The following is an 18,002-nucleotide window of genomic DNA, read 5'->3' as shown; positions in this document are numbered from 1 at the left end:
CTGCCTGTCCCGCATCGGACTTGTCAACCACAAACGAGCCTGCAGCTGACATGGACATCACCCCTCCATAAATCTTCATCCGCGAAGCCAAACCAAAGAATATAACAATATTCTGACTGTGCAAGGTACTGTCTGAAGGTTTGAGGGAAGCAGTCTTGATAGTAATTTTGGAAGTGCAATTTACAAGGTTTTGAGAAAATGTAATTTAGCTGGGGCTAAGAGGATAATAAAATCAAATTGCCGGCACAGACCCATCTGTGGGGAAAAAAGAAATGGGAGTGAGCCATTTCTCCCCTTGGGTCTGTTCACTCATTCATTGAGTTCAATTTCTGAACTGATATGCGCCGCTTAACAACTGGTTGAGCTACATAACGCCCGTTGTCCATGGGCGCATAAGGTTATAATAGATTTCAGAAATCCTGTCGGAAACGGGACATAGTGGACGGAACTAGATCTACGCAACAACTTCCCGCACGCAACATGTGTATCTCATGTCTTTTGTACACAAAGGCTTATGTATGTGGGTACTATACTGTACTTTCTATCTATCATGACTTTCAAAACAGCAAAACCAGTGCTAGTGATAGCAGTAGCAAGAAGCAAAGGAGAAATATCAATTTGGAAGTGAAACCAAAGGTCATGAAATAACATAAAGGTGGAAAAACAGTGAATGCTATTGCTCGCAATTTAGGCACGTCACACTCAACAATCACGACGATCCTCAAAAACAAAGAAAATATTCTCCAAACTGTTAAAGAATTGGCTCCACTGAAAGCTACAAGGCTAACAAAACTTATTGCTAAGGCACAAAGCTTGTACCAGATGCTTATCGAAAAAGTAGGACCAGACTATTATAACGAGGTTAGCGCTAGCTCTGGGTGGTTCAGGCACTTCAAACAATGTTTCTCGCTGCATAATGTGAAAGTGAGTGGTGAGTCTGCAAGTGCTGATGCAAAAGCAGCAGAAGAATTTGCTGAAACCTTAGATAAACTAATTGTAGAGGGAGGTTATTTTCCCCGGCAAAGTTTTATTATGGACAAAACCTCCTTATTCTAGAATTGAATGCCTGAAAGGACCTTCATCCTTAAGGAGGCAAAGTCAATGCCAGGCTTTAAGATTTTTAAAAGACAGCATGAGTATAGTTAGGAAGAAATGTTGCTGGCTACAAGTTAAACTTATTTCTTATTTGGCTTAGTGAAAATCCCAGAGCTTTCAAGAACATCAACAAACACACCTTACCAGTTTATTACAAGAGTAGTAAAAAGTCCAGGATGACACAAATGCTGTTTCAGGATGCCCTTCTCTATTTCTATGCCAGTGAAATGGAGAAGTACAGCTTGAAAGAAAGCATAGCTTTCTAGATTTTGCTAATTGTAGACAATGGTTCAGGACATTCCCCTTTCATTGGTGACCTCCACCCCAACATCAGAGTGGTGTTCCTCCCACAAAACTTCACCTCTTTAATCCAGTCAATGGACCAAGGGGCTATTGCAGCATTCAAGGCCTACAACCTGAGGAGAACCTTTGTTCAGGCTATTGCTGCAATTGATGACACTGGCAAGACACTGATGCAGTTCTAGAAGGGGAACATTTTCCACTGCATAAAAAGCCTTGCTTGGGCCTGGGATGATGACCAAAGAGTGCATGAATGGCCGAAGGAAAAAAAAATACTGAAGTGTTATGTGCATGACTTTAAGGGATTTGAAAAAGATGATGAGATTGCAAGGATTAATAGAGCTATTGTCGACATGGTAACCAACAACCTGAACTTAGATGTCGATGATGAGGACACTGAAGAACTCCTAGAAGTGGTTCCTGAGGAACTAACAAATGAAGAGTTGCTAGAGAAAGAGCAAATAGCTGAAGAAGAGACAAGGGAAAAGGAAACTGAAGAACGAGAAGGAGAACAGATGCAGAAGAGGTTTGCTGTTAAGGGCTTGGTCAAAGTCTTGCTGAATAGTTCTGAAGAGATGGACCCAAACACTGAACACTTCTCACTGATAGAATGTTCATGCAAGTGTTTAATGCATATAAAGAATTTTATGAAGAGAACAAAAAGCAAACTAGAGAAACAGCACTGGACATATTCCTGAAGAAGCCAACACCTCCCCAAGAAGAGTCTTAGCCAGGTCCTTCAGGCGTTGCAGAGAGTTCATCATTGGGGGTTATTCCAACCTGAAACTCTTCCAGTGGAACACTATGGGGAAGTTGAGAACAGTGATGTGGATGACCCTGATCCTCTTGGTTAAATTGTGTGTAATATAGGCTAAGAAAGTGTTTACATAAAAGTGTAAAAAGTTAAAAAGTTTAATTTAGCATAAGTTCAGTATCCTATATATCTTTGCTAAATATATACAATAATATACAATGTCTACATCACATAACAGAATGTATCATGGACATTAAGCACCACATACCTGTATACTCAACACAGTTTAGTGAAGCAGTTAGTGCAACACTATTACAGAGCCGGCAACCGGGGTTCAAATCTGGTGCTACCTGCAAAAAGTTTGTACATTCTCCCTCTGGATGCTCCGGTTTCCTCTGGATGCTCCAGTTTCCTCCTACCATTCAAAACGTACCAGGGATTGTAGGTCAGTTGAGTGGCATGGGCTTGTGGGCCGTAGGGACCTGTTTTCGTGCTATATGTCTAAATTTAAAGTGCATTCATTCTTTGCTCTGCATCCATAAAAATAAGCAAATCCTTGTTATTTATGCAAGACAAATTCATATCTCCCATCAGCTTCCACATCAGAAGAATTTCTTCACTTTTGAACGGCCTTTCTGGTAATTGTTGAACCTTTCCTCCCTGTTTCAGGACAATTCAATTAGCCAAATGCTTGCTTGCTCTTGCTTTCCCCTTGCTTTGATCAAATCAAATCCAGGAAATTTACCCCATGATTGTGATTTTTTTTTTTCCCTTGAAATTTATGAATCAAAATCCAAAACATTTGTCTTCTGATTTTTTTTTAATGGGTGAATGTTGCATGAATGTGTTTTAATCCTGACATACATTGTGCTTTTTTTTTAAGCACATCTACATTAAAGCATGCAAAAGGAGGCCAATTATTTTGTTCATAATTCCTTTTTTTTATACTTGTTGTTGAAGAACAATTTTTTTTGTCTTTTTTTATTCTTTCACATTTGTAATTTACAAGAAGCTTAAGTCAAGATCTTTGGTGCAAAGCCAAGTTGAAATGAGCAATACTTTTGTGGAGTTAAGTTTGGAAAATGAATGGAGATGTTTACAATGGTTGGAATAATTTCTGTGGCACTCACTAAATTAAGTTGTTTTCTTCCTCTCCTGAATAAGAAGTTACTTCAATTGTTTAGCAGTGCAGAACCAGTTTCCACTATTGTTCAACTTCCCACCATTTTCCAGGCCTAATTCCACCCAAGTCTTTCACCTTCTGCAATTTAAATGATTATATTTACACATCATTTGAACTGTCAGCCAGGTTAAGAATTTATTGAAATAACATTGCAGGTTGAAGACCCGTGGAGCAGAAACATTAATTCTATTTTTCTCTCCGTGGATGCTGCCTGAAATGCTGAGTGTTCCCCGCATTTTCTGTTTAAATTCAGATTTTTAGAATATGCTTTTATTTTAATTACAGTTTGTAATAGAAAGTGATGGGCAAAAAGAGGAAGGAAAAGGTAGAGGGAACAACTGTACGCAGAGTGCTTCTGGTTTGAAGCTCACTGTCTGAAGGGTATGGAAGCAGGGTTTTCAAACTGAAATTATGTAAGCATCTTGGAAACCTGTTTTTTTTTGCATGTTCTGTAGAAAAAAAAGGAGGGAAAAGGGAGTGATCAAATTGTTCCACAAATTGATAGTATATACCAATTACATATGATGCAAGAAATTACAGTAATGACATTACAAAATGAGCATGAATATTGCTGATGGGCCTTAGTAAGGAAGTGTTACATTTTGAAATCTTAAGATCTGCTAAGAAAAAGAAGGGAGAGTAGAGGAGCAAATGTCCCTGAAGAGCTCGAGTACAAATACACAGATCTCAAAACGTTGCAATGCAGATTAATATAGCGAAAAACAATAACCCAAGTTTCAGTTTCTACATTGATAGAATAGAAATGTGGGTAAATTATGCTAATTCTGCATTAAAACTGGCTTCAAATCCTCTTGGGGTTCTATGCACAATACTGCTCAGCATATTATAAATGTACAATAGAAGGTCCAAAAAGATTTGAGAAGATGATAGAATTGTGAAATTTTACCATTTAGCAAAGGATAATTTGACCAGGTATCTTTTTGTTTTTTAAAAAAAGACTTACAGATGCTATCAGATTGATGTTAAAATGATAAGTTTTGCAGCAAGAGACACAGGGTTTATCCTTGGCCTACGACCTTGGCATTGTAGCCCTAATTGCAATCATTCAGTCTTTATCAGGCTTTGCGAAAATGGAGAGACTGATTAGCTCACAAACAAGGAAGCGATTAAGACTACCCAGATGTCTCAGTAGAGTAGGGCTTTATGGGAATGGAATCCTGTTGTTGCCATTGTCTTGCCTTCTGGAGGAATATAAATGTGCCAAAGTGAGTCTAGAGATGATACTCACATGTGTAAGAGGTGCTGCCTCAGCCTTATCAATAGACAGAATGCAAAATCAGCCTTCTGACACTGGGACATAGTGGGTTATGTACAACAAGGTAGAGGGGGCTTTGGCTTAAAGTAAAGAAACACACCTGGCAGAAAGCAAGTCCATCTGAACATCAGCAGGTGGTGGTGGAGGAAGTGCGCTGACACAAAGAAGCAGCAAGATTTGTCAAAGCCATATTTCAATTTAAACAAGGTCAATGGACAAGATGAGAGGGCATAGAGAGGAGGAGACTAACCTGGAAAGACCTGTGGAATTGGAAGTCAATTAGAACAAGTTTCATCATCAGAGCCACCTATGATTGGGACAGCATCCAGCATGTCCCATCCTCAAGCACATTTTGGTTGGGTGCAATGTCAGTCTAGCCCAACCTGGCGATACAATCAAGTGCTGAGATACCTAGCAGCCGAACTCGAAGAAAAGAGAAGAACATCAAATGGCCTGCTGCCAAATACCCAGATCACTCTCCCAGGCCTAGCATCTTGAATCTGGGAGAGAATAAGCCACTCTCCCAGATGTAGTCCCACTGAAAACAGCCAGAGACTGGAAACTGCTTATAGACTTGGCCAGGGACTCACCTATCCACCAGAAATTGCCAGCACCAACCTGAAACCAGATTTGGTCCACAGATCCAGCCCTCGGCAGATTGTCTTCATCATTGAGCTGACAGTCCCTTGGGAGGGGGTCATGGATGAGGCACAAAAACTGAAGACACTACATTACTCTTAAGCTTGCTGCAGAACCAGAAGAGTGAGGTTGGGAAGTAAGGGTGCATCTGGTTGAAATTGGTTGTTGAGGATTTGTTGCCAACTCCATGACAAAAGTTTCTAAGGGAAATAAGAGTCTCAGGGAAGGCTCTCAGAAAGGCAATAAACGACTCTACAGCTCAGCAGAAACAAGCAGTCACTGGCTCTGGCTGAAGAGGAGGAATCCTACCTGGGCACCAAAATGATCACTAAGAGAAATGGATATGGAGCACACACCCAGGTTAGATCAGCCTGTGGTGGGCCTGCTTTGGCAGAGGGTGTCTTGTGTTTAAAGGGCCGAAAGACCCAATGGTTCCAGGGAATACAACTGAAGATGTGACCCACACTGGATAACATCACCATCATTGTAAATGAGGCAAGCAATTCTTCTCTCTCTATAAGAGAGGATCAGTCCAAACGGTGCAGAAATGTCAAGGATTGTAACACCTAATCCTACAAATAAACCTGATGTGTAAGCCTCATGCTTATGTTTGATGCCAGTTTGCAAAATGGGCACTCGACACCAAGGACTGTCAAGGCAGGAGTTTACCATGTGGATAGATAGGGGGAAAAAAAATCAAAAATATTCCCAAAGCTTTCTTGAGAAAATCCAATATTTTTACTCACTCCTGAGATCCCTATGCCTATGATTCCACAAATTGGGATGGTATTCAGACTTCAAAACCATTTGCCTGGAATTCACAGAATTTGATAGAGGAAAATTTGATATCACCTCCTAAATTATCGTACTCCTTCCTCCCTCACGTAACCCTAGCAGGTGTCGTGGGCACCACCTGTACTGGAGCCTTGGGTTCCACACGAGCCTCCTCAACCACCTCAAATCCTCGAAACTAGAACAGAAGCTCAATGCCAGGGTCTGCCATAATGGAACATCTCAGACCACGCTGCCCAACTTTCCCTCAACTAACTTAAGGCTTAAGTGCAAGCAGCCCAAATTTAGGAAGAGAAAGGTTTGTTTAAATGCAATAAAGACCAGGTTAAGATGCCATTGACATTCAGACCAATTACTTACCAAATGACCCGCTTGACTTTTTCCACTCATGGAATATGTGCTTGTCATTAGATAAATATTGTGGTTGCCTAGGCTTCCTTTACATATTTATCATCTCTCTTGTACCTTTGACAAATTGAAAGTGACAATGTGCATGAGATGAGAATAATTGTTTTGTTCTTTCATGTTAAATGCAGTCTTCCTTTCTCTTCCCCCGCCATTCGTGTCTCTTCACTGCATTCACAATGAACCAATTTGCAATAACATTACAATTAAGTAAATTAATCGCTCATTGTTCAGTGAGTGCTGCTGTGATTTTGTGACGATTTCAATTACATTGCCCATTTAGTGCAAGATTGAACATTGCAATCTGCAGTCGGAAGATGGTAATTTGTTTGTGTGTGCATGTGGAGATATATTTGAACAGGTAACCAACAATAGGTGGAAATTGAGTGCATTTTGCTAATGAAATTACAATCATAAAATATTAATGAGTACAAACACTTGGGCTTTAAAACTAAAGGGAAATCATAATAAATCAGAATCCTTCAATAAAATCAGTACTAATATAAAAATGACAATCAAAGAACAATTTTACAGCTATGTGCTGTAGTGAATAGCATACACATGAGGTATTTGTAATACAAAAAAAAGCAAAGAATTAAACAAGTACCGTATATACTCGTGTAATAGTCAGATTTTTTGGACCACTTTTTGGGGCAAAAAAGAGAGTGTTGGGGGGGGGGAATCAAACTTTTGACCTCCTGTTCAAAACCGCATTGTTCAAGGCATCGGGAGCTCGGATTTCCGTATCCAGGTGGTAAGTTAATGGTCGGGCCGCCAGTAGAGGGTGTCCGGGCAAGGATCCATGCTGTTTGGATGGGCGGGCGCTGGGACAAGGATTCACAGTCAGGTGTTTGGATGGGTGGGTGTCGGTGCCAGGATCTGTGGTCAGGAGTTCAGATGAGCAGGTGTCGGGACGAGGGTGTTCAGATGGGCGGGTGCTGGGGCAAGGATCCGCGTTCGGGATTTGGGATGGGAGGGCGTGGCGGCAAGGTTCGCGGTCAGGCGTTTGAATGGGCGGGCGTCAGAGCGAGGATCCACGCCCAGGGGTTTGGATGGGCAGGCATTGGGGAGAAGAGCCATGGTTTGGAGTTTGGATAGGCGGGCAGCAGGGGAAAGGATCCATGGTCGGGACTTCAGATGGGCGAGCGCTGGGGCAAGGATTCGCACCTGGGAGTTCGGATGGATGAATGTCAGGGTGAGGATCCGTGGGGTTGGAATGTTTGGATGGGCGGGTGGCCAAGGCCAAAAATGCGGTGGGTGGAGGGGGGGGGAGTTGTCCAACTTTTACACAGGTCATTCAAAATTCAAAAACCACCAGATTTTCAGGCCTTAAAAGGGGAGTTGACTATTACACAGTATCAACAATTACATGAGTATATATGGTAAATCCCTCTGCAGTTGTTACATGGTGTGATTCTTGGTCTTTTTCAATGAATTTGATGTTCCAGGTATTTACGATGACAAAAGCCATGAACAGTCTTTGCGAATTGTGTTTTAATTGTGTCCGAAGTGCTCTTGTTATTCTGTTCTCCCTGTTGGAAACCCTTCAGTATTAAGGATGCCTTGTTTCCCCACCTCCCGCCTTCTTACCCTCTCCCAGCCTTTTAGCGTGGATGCCTGTCTCTTTTTTTCACTCATACCTTGAGGAAGGGCTCAGACCCAAAATGTCAGTAATATACTGTATCTTTACCTTCTGAGTCTGGGTGAGTTCCACCAGCATTTCTGGGTATTTTTTTATCATAATCACAGCGTCTGCAGGCTTTCGTGTTTCACTCCATTCTGGTTCTGTTGGTTCTGAGGTGGGTGAAACGGACCACAGATTCTTCCACAAATGAGGCAGGAGGACAGTTTGCAAAACTTACTCAAGGGCTCCCCGTGATCCTGAATCATGAACTGAAGTTCCTCAATACCAACCTGAACTCCTCTTCTTTGACTGATCATGTGCAAGGTTCAGCTACAGCATATTAATGTCAACAAGAACTGAATTTTTAAAAATCCTAATGCCTGTTTAGAGCAAGAGGTAAAGTAAATTTCTACCCTGAAACACCTTGTGCACTTGTTACTTTGTTATTTGACTCAAAAAAAAAAATTGTTTACCTGAAAATGATGTACTGAAAATCAGAAATAAGACAGAAACTTCTGGACATACCCAGCAGGTGAAGCAGCAGTTGTAGTTGGTGAAACAGAGTCAATAATTTGAGTTGAGGGCCTTTCATCAGAAAAGTTTGCCAGTATTGTTTGTTTAGTATGCACACACACATGTAACTGGAGAAAACTGCCAGACTGTTGGACTTTGCATCCTATTATTTGGGCAGATGCCTTACTCACTGTAATATTTCTTGAGATTGAAGCAGTTCAAGATTCAAAATTTCATATATTGTTGGATTATTTCAATTTTATAACTCAAAGACCCATTTCTGACGTTCATTTTTCTTCAACATTAACAGAAAAATCTTTCCAATCTTGAGTGAGGTGTGCTAGTTTGCATATATTATCTATTTTCCAAAAAATATCCACTCACATCATAAGGAAAGATGAACTGAAGGAGATCATTCAATCTCAAGTCCGTTCCACCAATCTGTGCGATCGTGCTGATCTGAATTTTAATTTTGTACCATGCCTTTTCTCTAAATGTTCTGTTTATTTCACTATTTTAAAGAATCTGGATTGATTTTCTGTCACTAAATTCTTTAAAAAGGCCAGGAGCTACTCTTAACATCTCCTCATTTCTGCCAAAATTACTTTGAGCCAAATAAAAATCATTTTGGCAAAGAGGGATTGAATTAAACTTTATCTCATTAGGTCCAAAGATCAATCTTTGTACTGTTCTTGGATGGAATTTTCTTGCTGATCATGTAATACTTGATTGCTCCAGTAGTAACTGAAATGCTTTGGTACATTGTAAGACTGGGTAAGGAACTATCTCTTGGTGCACTTCAATTCTTTCACCACATGTTCATCCCGCTCCTACCCATGACAGCAGTGTCAAAATTTACCGACGACAAAACAGTAGATGAGTCACATTACAGAGAAAAGGTGGAAAATCTCATCATATGAGTCTTAACATGGACAAGACGAAGGAGATGATCATGGACTTCAGGAGGACCAGGAATGACAACCCTCCACTACACATCAAAAACTCTGTAGTGGATGGAATGGAGAGCACTAAGTTTCTTGGAGTTTGCTTACCTAGTGACCTATCATGGATGCACAACATCTCACTTGTCAGGAAGGCACACAGTGACTGCACTTTCTGAGAACACTGAAGGCTAGTGGCCACCATTATGTCAACATATAGGAGCTCTATCAAGAGCGTCTTGGCATACCGCATCACAGAGTAGTTGGATTGCTGCAGAGAAATGGAGTAGCAGTCAATCCACTAGCTGGATGTTTTCAAATTCCATTAAAACAGCAAAATCTATTTTTTTAAAAATCTAAGTAAAACTCCAACATAATTCTTGCAACATCCTGTTGATAGAGTCATTAGGCAATGCATTATCATATTTTACCAACACCAATATTCAACAAAGAATCTTATTTACTCTTTTAAGTGTGTTCTCATAAACACTAATTGTTCCTGCAGGCATGTTGGTAGGTGTGCATTTGAAGTGAACATTTGAAGTTAGTCTGGGAAACAGACATTCTCAAAACACCATAATAGAATAGGAAAGTTTGCTGGCTTGAATTTCAGTTTTTAGATGATGTGCTCATTACATTGAGCTGAATCCCCTATTTCTGACAATCTTGGCACAGCTTTGTGTAACAGATTGTAATATTCCAGCTCTCAGATTTTAAAATTACAACATTTAAATCATTCAAAATGCCATTCTCCTGAAGGATTGTGCTGGAATGTGGACCTCAGCTAAAACTAAAAGGAAAACTCCATGGAGAGTGCAAATTTGAAATAAACCGAAGAGACCACCGATGACACTTTATAGCTGTGCCAGAATTAGTGGAGAAGTTTAGAGGGAAATGATTGGTTTTATATTTCAGGCCAGAGAGCTTTTGTCATAAGGTGGACATCGTAACAGGGAAGGGAAGTGAAGAGAGACACATGAAAATTGGAGAGAAAAACAGAATTCTCCCAGGTATCTAATTGGAACAGGATGGTGATTACTTCAGACTGAAGCAAAAATTCTGCAGATGATCAAATCGGAGCAGTAGACACTGGTTTGATCAGTTCCCTGTAATTTGTTCCTTGTTATGTTAAGCTCCTACCTTATTTTCCTGACATAAGAACTATTTTGTATTCTGTCTATTCTGAGTGTAACCCTTTGTCTCTATATTGTTAGGAGAAGGATTTACTTTTCACTCTCTTTTTATAAGTACTACTTTTGTATTTCTGAAGTGGTGCTGAATAACTTTTGTATGCTTAGACAAACAGGAATCTGTGTTAAGAAATAAGAAATTACCCAATGGTAATAGTCTTTATAGCTGTCTGCGATTTGAGCAGAACATCTTCAAGGAAAATTAGTCAGAATTTGGCAATTCCTATGAAGTAGTTTCTGTCCTCTATTCCCCAAATTTACACTATTTATAGTTTGTGAATATTTTTCCACACTGTCATCTTTGTTTGTGCTTTGCAGTTCTTTTTTTCTTTTATTTGTTCTGAGGATTGATGACTGAAACAACAAAGGAAGTTTTCATATTTGGTCATTGGTATAAATCAAATGCCAGTGTATTCACTGTCAGTTGTACTTGCCTACCAACATGTGATCCCTTTGACTTCACTGTGTGGACAAGCAATGGTAATATCCCTGGATGTGATAAAATCATCTGTTTTTTCCAAAGGCTTTTAATCTTGGTTGTTGCAAATTTTCTAGAAATCTACATATAGGGATATTATTGATGATGAATGAGCCTTTTTTGTTCACAGAAAGGAATAATTATGGCATGGAATAATATTGCAGTGGGGACGGTTTGAGAAGCCTTTTCTAATTTGAAGCTTCAGTGTACAGCTGTTCACTAAGATCTAGGAGATTTCACAAACCCCTATTTAAAAAAAAATTATTAGTCAAGTTTAACACATGCAAATCTAAATCTGTTTATTTATCCTCATATTTAAACTTCACTCCAAATGTAAAGTCACAATCAAAGAGTTAAAGAGGACAAGTATTTTCATCATGCCATTCCTATCTTGAAATATCCTAAAGCATTTTCCAGCCAGTGAAATACTTTATGGTGTTGTCAGAGATGTAACCACCAATCTTCAAACAGTACACTTCCAGAAACAGAAATGCGATAAAATGGGGAAGTAAATGGTATTTATAATCTTGATTGGGGATAAATATTGGCCAAGACACTAAGAAAAGTTATTCTTTTTAAAATGTTTTTTGACTACCTGATGAACAGATAGGACCTTGATATAATGACAAGATGGTGCCTTTGGTGCATTGCCCTCTTTGCACTGTAGTAGAGTGGGGTGTCATTCTTGCCATTTGCTCAGGTCTTTGTGGGAACTTGAACCCACAGGCTCTGTCTTTGAAGCAGGGTATTGAGCCAATTGAGCCAAGGGCTGGAGCACATTTTTCCTCCTCTGTTTCTAAGCAAATTGTATTTCTTTTCTTGCAATTTCAATTTAACATTCTTGAAATGCTGCAGGGTACAGTTCATTAATAAAATATTTCCTCCTTGCACCAGATAACTTTCCCCAGATGGCTCATCAGAAGCGCTTCATTGAGCGGAAATACAGACAGGAGTTGAGAGAAATGAGGCGGGAAAAAGAACGACAGGAGAAAGATCCCACTGAGACTGAGGAAAACAGAAAATAAATGAGGACATGAAAACTGTGGCATATTTACCTTCTTAAACAACTGCAATTCCAGCCACATATGCCTTTGGGGACATAACCTATTTTTAAAGTGAAAATGAATGAGAAGCTATGAAAGGTGTGCAGCAAGACCAAGAGGATGTATTCCATTCTTAGCTTTGAAGTATGAAACCCTTAGATCTGCAATGGGACAGCTGGTTTTATATTTTTTATATTCTCATTTTAGTTTTACTTATTGCTATTGAAAAGTGTACATTCATTTTGTGATTTTAATTTTAAAACCAGCTGAATATTTTCTTGTTGCTTTCACTAGTTTACACAAAAAAGGGTACATTTTGTCTGCACCTCAAACTCTACAATACTTTGCTAATAAATACCTCATTATTAATTGAAGGGTACCTCCATGTGTCACGACAGCTGTGTCCTGATAAATGTATAATGCTTGTCGAAGGAATATTGTTCTTTGGATCAGAATCCCTTTAAGTCTCTGATAAATTACAGTACACAGTGAATTTAAATCTTTGCACCAATTCCATCATTTGGTGTAAACACAGATTGAATAAGTATCACGTTCACTCAGCAAGTTTCACATTGGTGACACTTGAATATGTGCTGCTTCATGTAATTAATATTTGACTGTTGACTGAGTTTATTATGTGTACCAAGATCATTATGTGATTGAATCAGAGCTTAGTATTGTTTAGTGTTACAGACATGACATTCAGTGCATTGCGATTAGGAAGTGGTATGTAACACTGATGTGTTCTTTAATGTGATTAAATTAATGCTTGCAATCAGAGCACATGCAGGTTATGTGTCTTCGGAAAATCTAAAAACGAACATTCTGTGGATAAATACTTCTGTCTAATTTATTCAGTGTTCATCAGGGCAAGACTGCATTGTGACCTTCCAACTTTGTAAAGGAATTGCGGATTTAGTAGAATTTTCTTTCCGGAAGAATTCACACCGAATATTGATCTTGCAATGGTTTTTACACAATCTGTCTTCATTGATATTTTCTGTAAAATATCCCCCCTTGACACAGTTAAATTATATTTCCAAAAATGTGATGCTAATGTTGTAAGCTGTTGTATTTCATAGGTTGTTTTTTGTAAAATTGTTCTAGAAAGGAGTTAAAAGGAAGAGAACATTGATTCTACAAGAATAAGATCATGAAAGAATGTTTATTCATGATTTTATGATTAGGAGATTAAGTTTGCAGTCTTTACTCTGGAGAGGTCTGATAGTCTGAATTCTAAGATGAAAAAGGAGGGAAGGTGCAATAGCATTTCAAATCAAAATTCTGATAAGGGCTGAATGCATCCTCTCCTAACCTTCTGACTCTGAGTATGATAATTTAGCAATTAGTTATGAATACTAACAGGCATCTGGCATGATTGTTATTTCAGCATAAAACTGGAGGCATATGTTTCAGGACATGTATTAAACATTCTGACATAACTGGCATTTCAACAAACAATTCCTGCACATTAAAAGCAGCCAGGTCCAGTTGAGGCCAGTTTCTTTTGAAAGTCAGTGACTTCACTGCAACTTGACTGTATGTTATAGCTGTGTGTTATTAGTCTGGATATAAATGAGCATTCACATCCAGATACGCCTCCTGGATTAAGGTCTGGCTGTTTTGAAGAGGGATACGAAATAGAAGCTGTTTGACCTTTACATTTGAAATTACATAGTGCTGTTTGGTAACTAGAATGGGAAGAGTTCATGTTTTATTTGTCAGTGGATCAAATTCATTCAACAGAAAAAAATCATTTATATAGTGCTTTTAACATTGCAAAATTACCCAATGTGTTTCACAGGTTCCTTCTCACACATTAAGTTTGATGCTGAGCCACAAAAGAAGATATTAGGACAGATGATGAAGGCGTGGGTCAAAAAGGTAGGTTAGGATAGGAGAGCTAAGGCGAGAGGAGCAGTTTGGTCAATGCCTGAGTGGTGGGTATGGGGTGGGGTGAGGGAGATAGAAGATTGATAAATGGCTAGGACTGATGAGAGACCATGATGATGTGGATGGTGAAAAGAATGGGGCCTTCTCCAGTTTTAGGTTGGAATGGAGATTCTGATTGGTGAGGGGTCTTGGGGACTGTGGAATGATTTGCGGTCAGAGTGGCAAGATTGATGTGTGAGGGGTAATACATGCCAGATTTAATTAGGGACTGGGATGAAGTAAGATTGATGGATACGTTAACATCAATACCAAGGAGAGGAAATAGGTGACCAATGAGACTTGCTGGGCTCCCAACCCAGTGCTTTGCTAAGGAAAGTGAATCATTACTGGAATCCTTAACAATAGGACAACTTGTTTTAATTTCTTCTGTTTTTCTCCAATAAGATATTTGAGTTTGATGTAACTTAGTATGAATCTGTCAAAAAAAAATGTCATGAGGTATGAAAGTACAATGTGTGCCAGGTGAAATTTCCATATTGAAATGAAATAACCCAAAAATGGCTGTGATCAATCTATGGTGAGTACATTTTCATACATTTTGTGCTGAAATAAGTAGATTAATGCTATTTACACATGTAGGAGTTTTTTGACATAACAACTTTCAAAAGTTTTACTTTTTGCACAGCCATCTCCTTTTGTGTACTTCAGAAGCAAATTCAACCCCTTAAGCCTATTCCTCATTTTGTGGGATTATGGCTGATAGGTGACCTCTCTCATCGGCCTCCCACTGGCCCCCACACTTTGTAATGCATTTGGTGGAAGAAAGTTTTTTTTTCCACCCTGCGTGTAGAGTTGTTAACAAATGTTGCTTCTGGAAGCAAAAAATGCTGGAGGAAGTCAGTGGGCCGAGCCACATCAGTGGGAGGAAATAAATTGTTAATGTTTCAGGCTGGAACACCTTCATCAGGACTAAAAACAAATTATTCCTTAGAGGTTTGACTCTATTTTTATATTATGCTTTGCATTCCCCAATCATCTAATCTATATTTGTGCGTGTCTGTTCTCCTTGAAAATCAATGTGGAGCATCCAGAAATGTCGAAGGAGATTCAGTAAGGGTACCATTTGATTCTGAATGTCACGATCACATTGACTTTAACCTTTAAGATCATATGAAGTTCAAAAATGTTTTTAACCAGCTTGCACTGACTTGCAATACTGATTACTATAATTGTGGTAATGTCATGACCACATTGAATTTAACCTTTAAGGTCATATGAAGTTCAAAATTATTTTTTTAATTGAATTATAGGAAGGATATAAACAGAGTGGAGAGAGTGCAGAGAAGGTTTACCAGAATGTTACCTGGGTTTAAGCATCTAGAGTATAGGGAGAGATTGGACAGATTAGGTCTTTATTCTTTGGAGCGTAGAAGGTTGAGAGGGGATTTGATAGAAGTATTTAAGATTATGAAAGGGATAGACAGAGTGGATGTGGATAGACTATTTCCGTTAAGAGGAGGAAAGATTAAAACAAGAGGACATGAGTTAAGAATTAAGGGGCAGAGGTTTAGAGGAACATGAGGGGGAACTTCTTTACTCAGAGAGTGGTAGCCGTGTGGAATGAGCTTCCGGGAGAAATAGTGGCGGCGGAGTCAATTGTATTATTTAAGAAAAGGTTGGACAGGTATATGGATGAGAAGAAGATGGAGGGTTATGGGCATTGTGCAGGGAGGTGGGACTAGAAAGGGGTGTTTGGTTCGGTGCAGACTAGAAGGGCCTAATGGCCTGTTTCCGTGCTGTAATTGTTATGTTAATTTGCACCAGTGTTTCTTGCTAGTTATAAATAATTTCTGTATATTCACCACATCAGTTTCCTTTGTATTATGAATACTTTGCTGAGTATCTGAATTCCATGTAATGTAGCACAACTTTGTAACATTGCTCCTCGTAACTTAGGCTAGGAAATATCATCATTTTAATATGTAATGCTCAAAATTATCCAGCTGTGTTTGAACATTTTGTAGTCCTGTGTATATTGTTGGCGTATGTTAGAACGATTGCATTGTTATTTAATGGCATGTACTCCCTTTCTAGGAAAGGGAACCTCATTCTTCAGATGTGAAGGGAGAGTTATCAACTTACTTAATCATTATGTTGATAACAAGCACTGCTCAGACAAAATTCCTTGGTGGTTTGGGTTGAAAAGGGTCCACGAAGCAAACTACACCAGGTATATAACCCTTCTTTGTAAAACATTTTATCTCTCGGCTGCATTCCAGTTTGCCATGCATATTGGTCTGACAAACCTGAGACTGTGTCTGAATTGGTGTGTCTCCTGCCTTATTAAAGAGAAATGTTTAGCAATGTTTCTACAGCTACACCAAACTGCTAAAGGTGAAGCATTTAGATTTTTCTCTTTTTTTTTCATTCTCAAGTAATTTATGAATTTAATTTCATCTTTAATTTAGCTCTGATAAAATACCTTAACCTGAAACATTTAATGCTGCCTCTGTCTTCAGATGTTGCCCTATTGCTTCTGGTTTTTTTTAGCATTTACACTTTTATGTAATTGCATTTGATGTTCTTAATAAAATATATTCCAAGGCTGTGGCCATTTACAACCATTAAAGCTCACACAATCTGAAGTGAAGAAAAATATTTAATTATTGTATTGGCAGGTAAATTGTAAACAAATAGGCTATCCAAACTCAGTCCAGTTATGAATATAAATGGCATTGTTATCGGGATGACTGAAATATGTTTAAACTTGCCAAAGTGAACCTCCATTATTTGCTCCTTGGTTGCTCAATTAAATCTCACCAAAGTGTTTGCTAATTGAATGCTAGAACTTGATCACAGATAATGCTAAATATAATCAGTGCCTTGCTAATCTTTGAGTGCTAGTCATGAATTCTCACAGCACAATTGTAAATAGTCATTGAGATATATTCGACCATGAAATAGTTGTTAAAAGCCAAATGTAATAGATTTGTTTTATTATCATGCTGTATTTCACTGATTGTGTAATTTCTACAACATATCTGTTCCTTTCACTGAACACTTGGCTGCTGTGAAAAATATTGAGAAAGAATATGTTTTGAATGGATTATTATTGACAATGTTAATGACAGAATGCTATTTCTTTGCCAATTAAGATCTCTCTTTGCCTCTCTCTCCCTTTTTGACTTCCACCTGCTAATAAACTCCCACTCCACCCCTTACCCTTCCAGTCTGTCTGCCGTATTTCACCCCTTCCTGGCCCTTACTTGCCCCTGTGGAACTGTAGAACACTACAACACAGAAATCGACCCTTTGGCCCTTCTAGTCTGTACCAAACTATTTTTCTGCCTAGACCCATTGACCTATAGAAGTGTAACCCCTCGCATCCTGGCCTCATTATGCACAGGCCGTCTCCCCTCTGCACTCTCGATCTTGACGAAGGGTTCCAATGTGGAATGTCGACAATTCTTTTTCTCCTACTGATGCCGCTTGACCAGATGAGTTCCTCCAGCAGATTTATTTTGAGCCAAGTTCCAGCATGTTCAGTGCCTTGCATCCCTAATATTTAAGACCTATTTTATTGTGGTTTTGTTCCATTTTTTGCAAATTCATTATTGTCAGCTGTAGCAAGTGAGTTGCATTGTAGCCAAGTCAGAAAGTTGTGGATCCAAGACTCAACTTGACCAGAGCATAAAATCTCATCTGAGGCCCCATCACTGAAGGAAAGTTAAATTGTGAGTTATACCCTTAGAAAAGGTTGAATTTCTAAATGTATATTTGGCCAATTTTTTGAGACCTTGATGGCATCTCCCGACTTGGGTTTTGTGGTGATGTAGCAATTAAATTACCGGGCTTATGTTGAGAGAACCAAGGTAG

At 39.0% G+C, this 18,002-nt stretch overlaps 1 protein-coding gene across 2 annotated transcripts in view; it reads left to right on the top strand.

The window, feature by feature from the left end:
- Window positions 1–16,124, top strand: part of drosha (drosha ribonuclease III) — a 188,278-nt gene extending 172,154 nt beyond the window's left edge. For both annotated transcript variants that reach the window (XM_069910590.1, XM_069910591.1), the window contains one exon: window positions 12,085–16,124. In XM_069910590.1, coding sequence (XP_069766691.1) covers window positions 12,085–12,215 — 131 coding nt within the window. In that variant the 3' untranslated portion in view covers window positions 12,216–16,124. The remainder of the gene's footprint in view (window positions 1–12,084) is intronic.
- The last annotated feature ends 1,878 nt before the right edge of the window (window positions 16,125–18,002 follow it).

Source organism: Narcine bancroftii, chromosome 1 (genome assembly GCF_036971445.1).
Source record: "Narcine bancroftii isolate sNarBan1 chromosome 1, sNarBan1.hap1, whole genome shotgun sequence".
Taxonomy (NCBI): domain Eukaryota; kingdom Metazoa; phylum Chordata; class Chondrichthyes; order Torpediniformes; family Narcinidae; genus Narcine; species Narcine bancroftii.
Note: the sequence above shows the minus strand (reverse complement) of the source record. Positions and strands in the feature narration are given on the sequence as shown.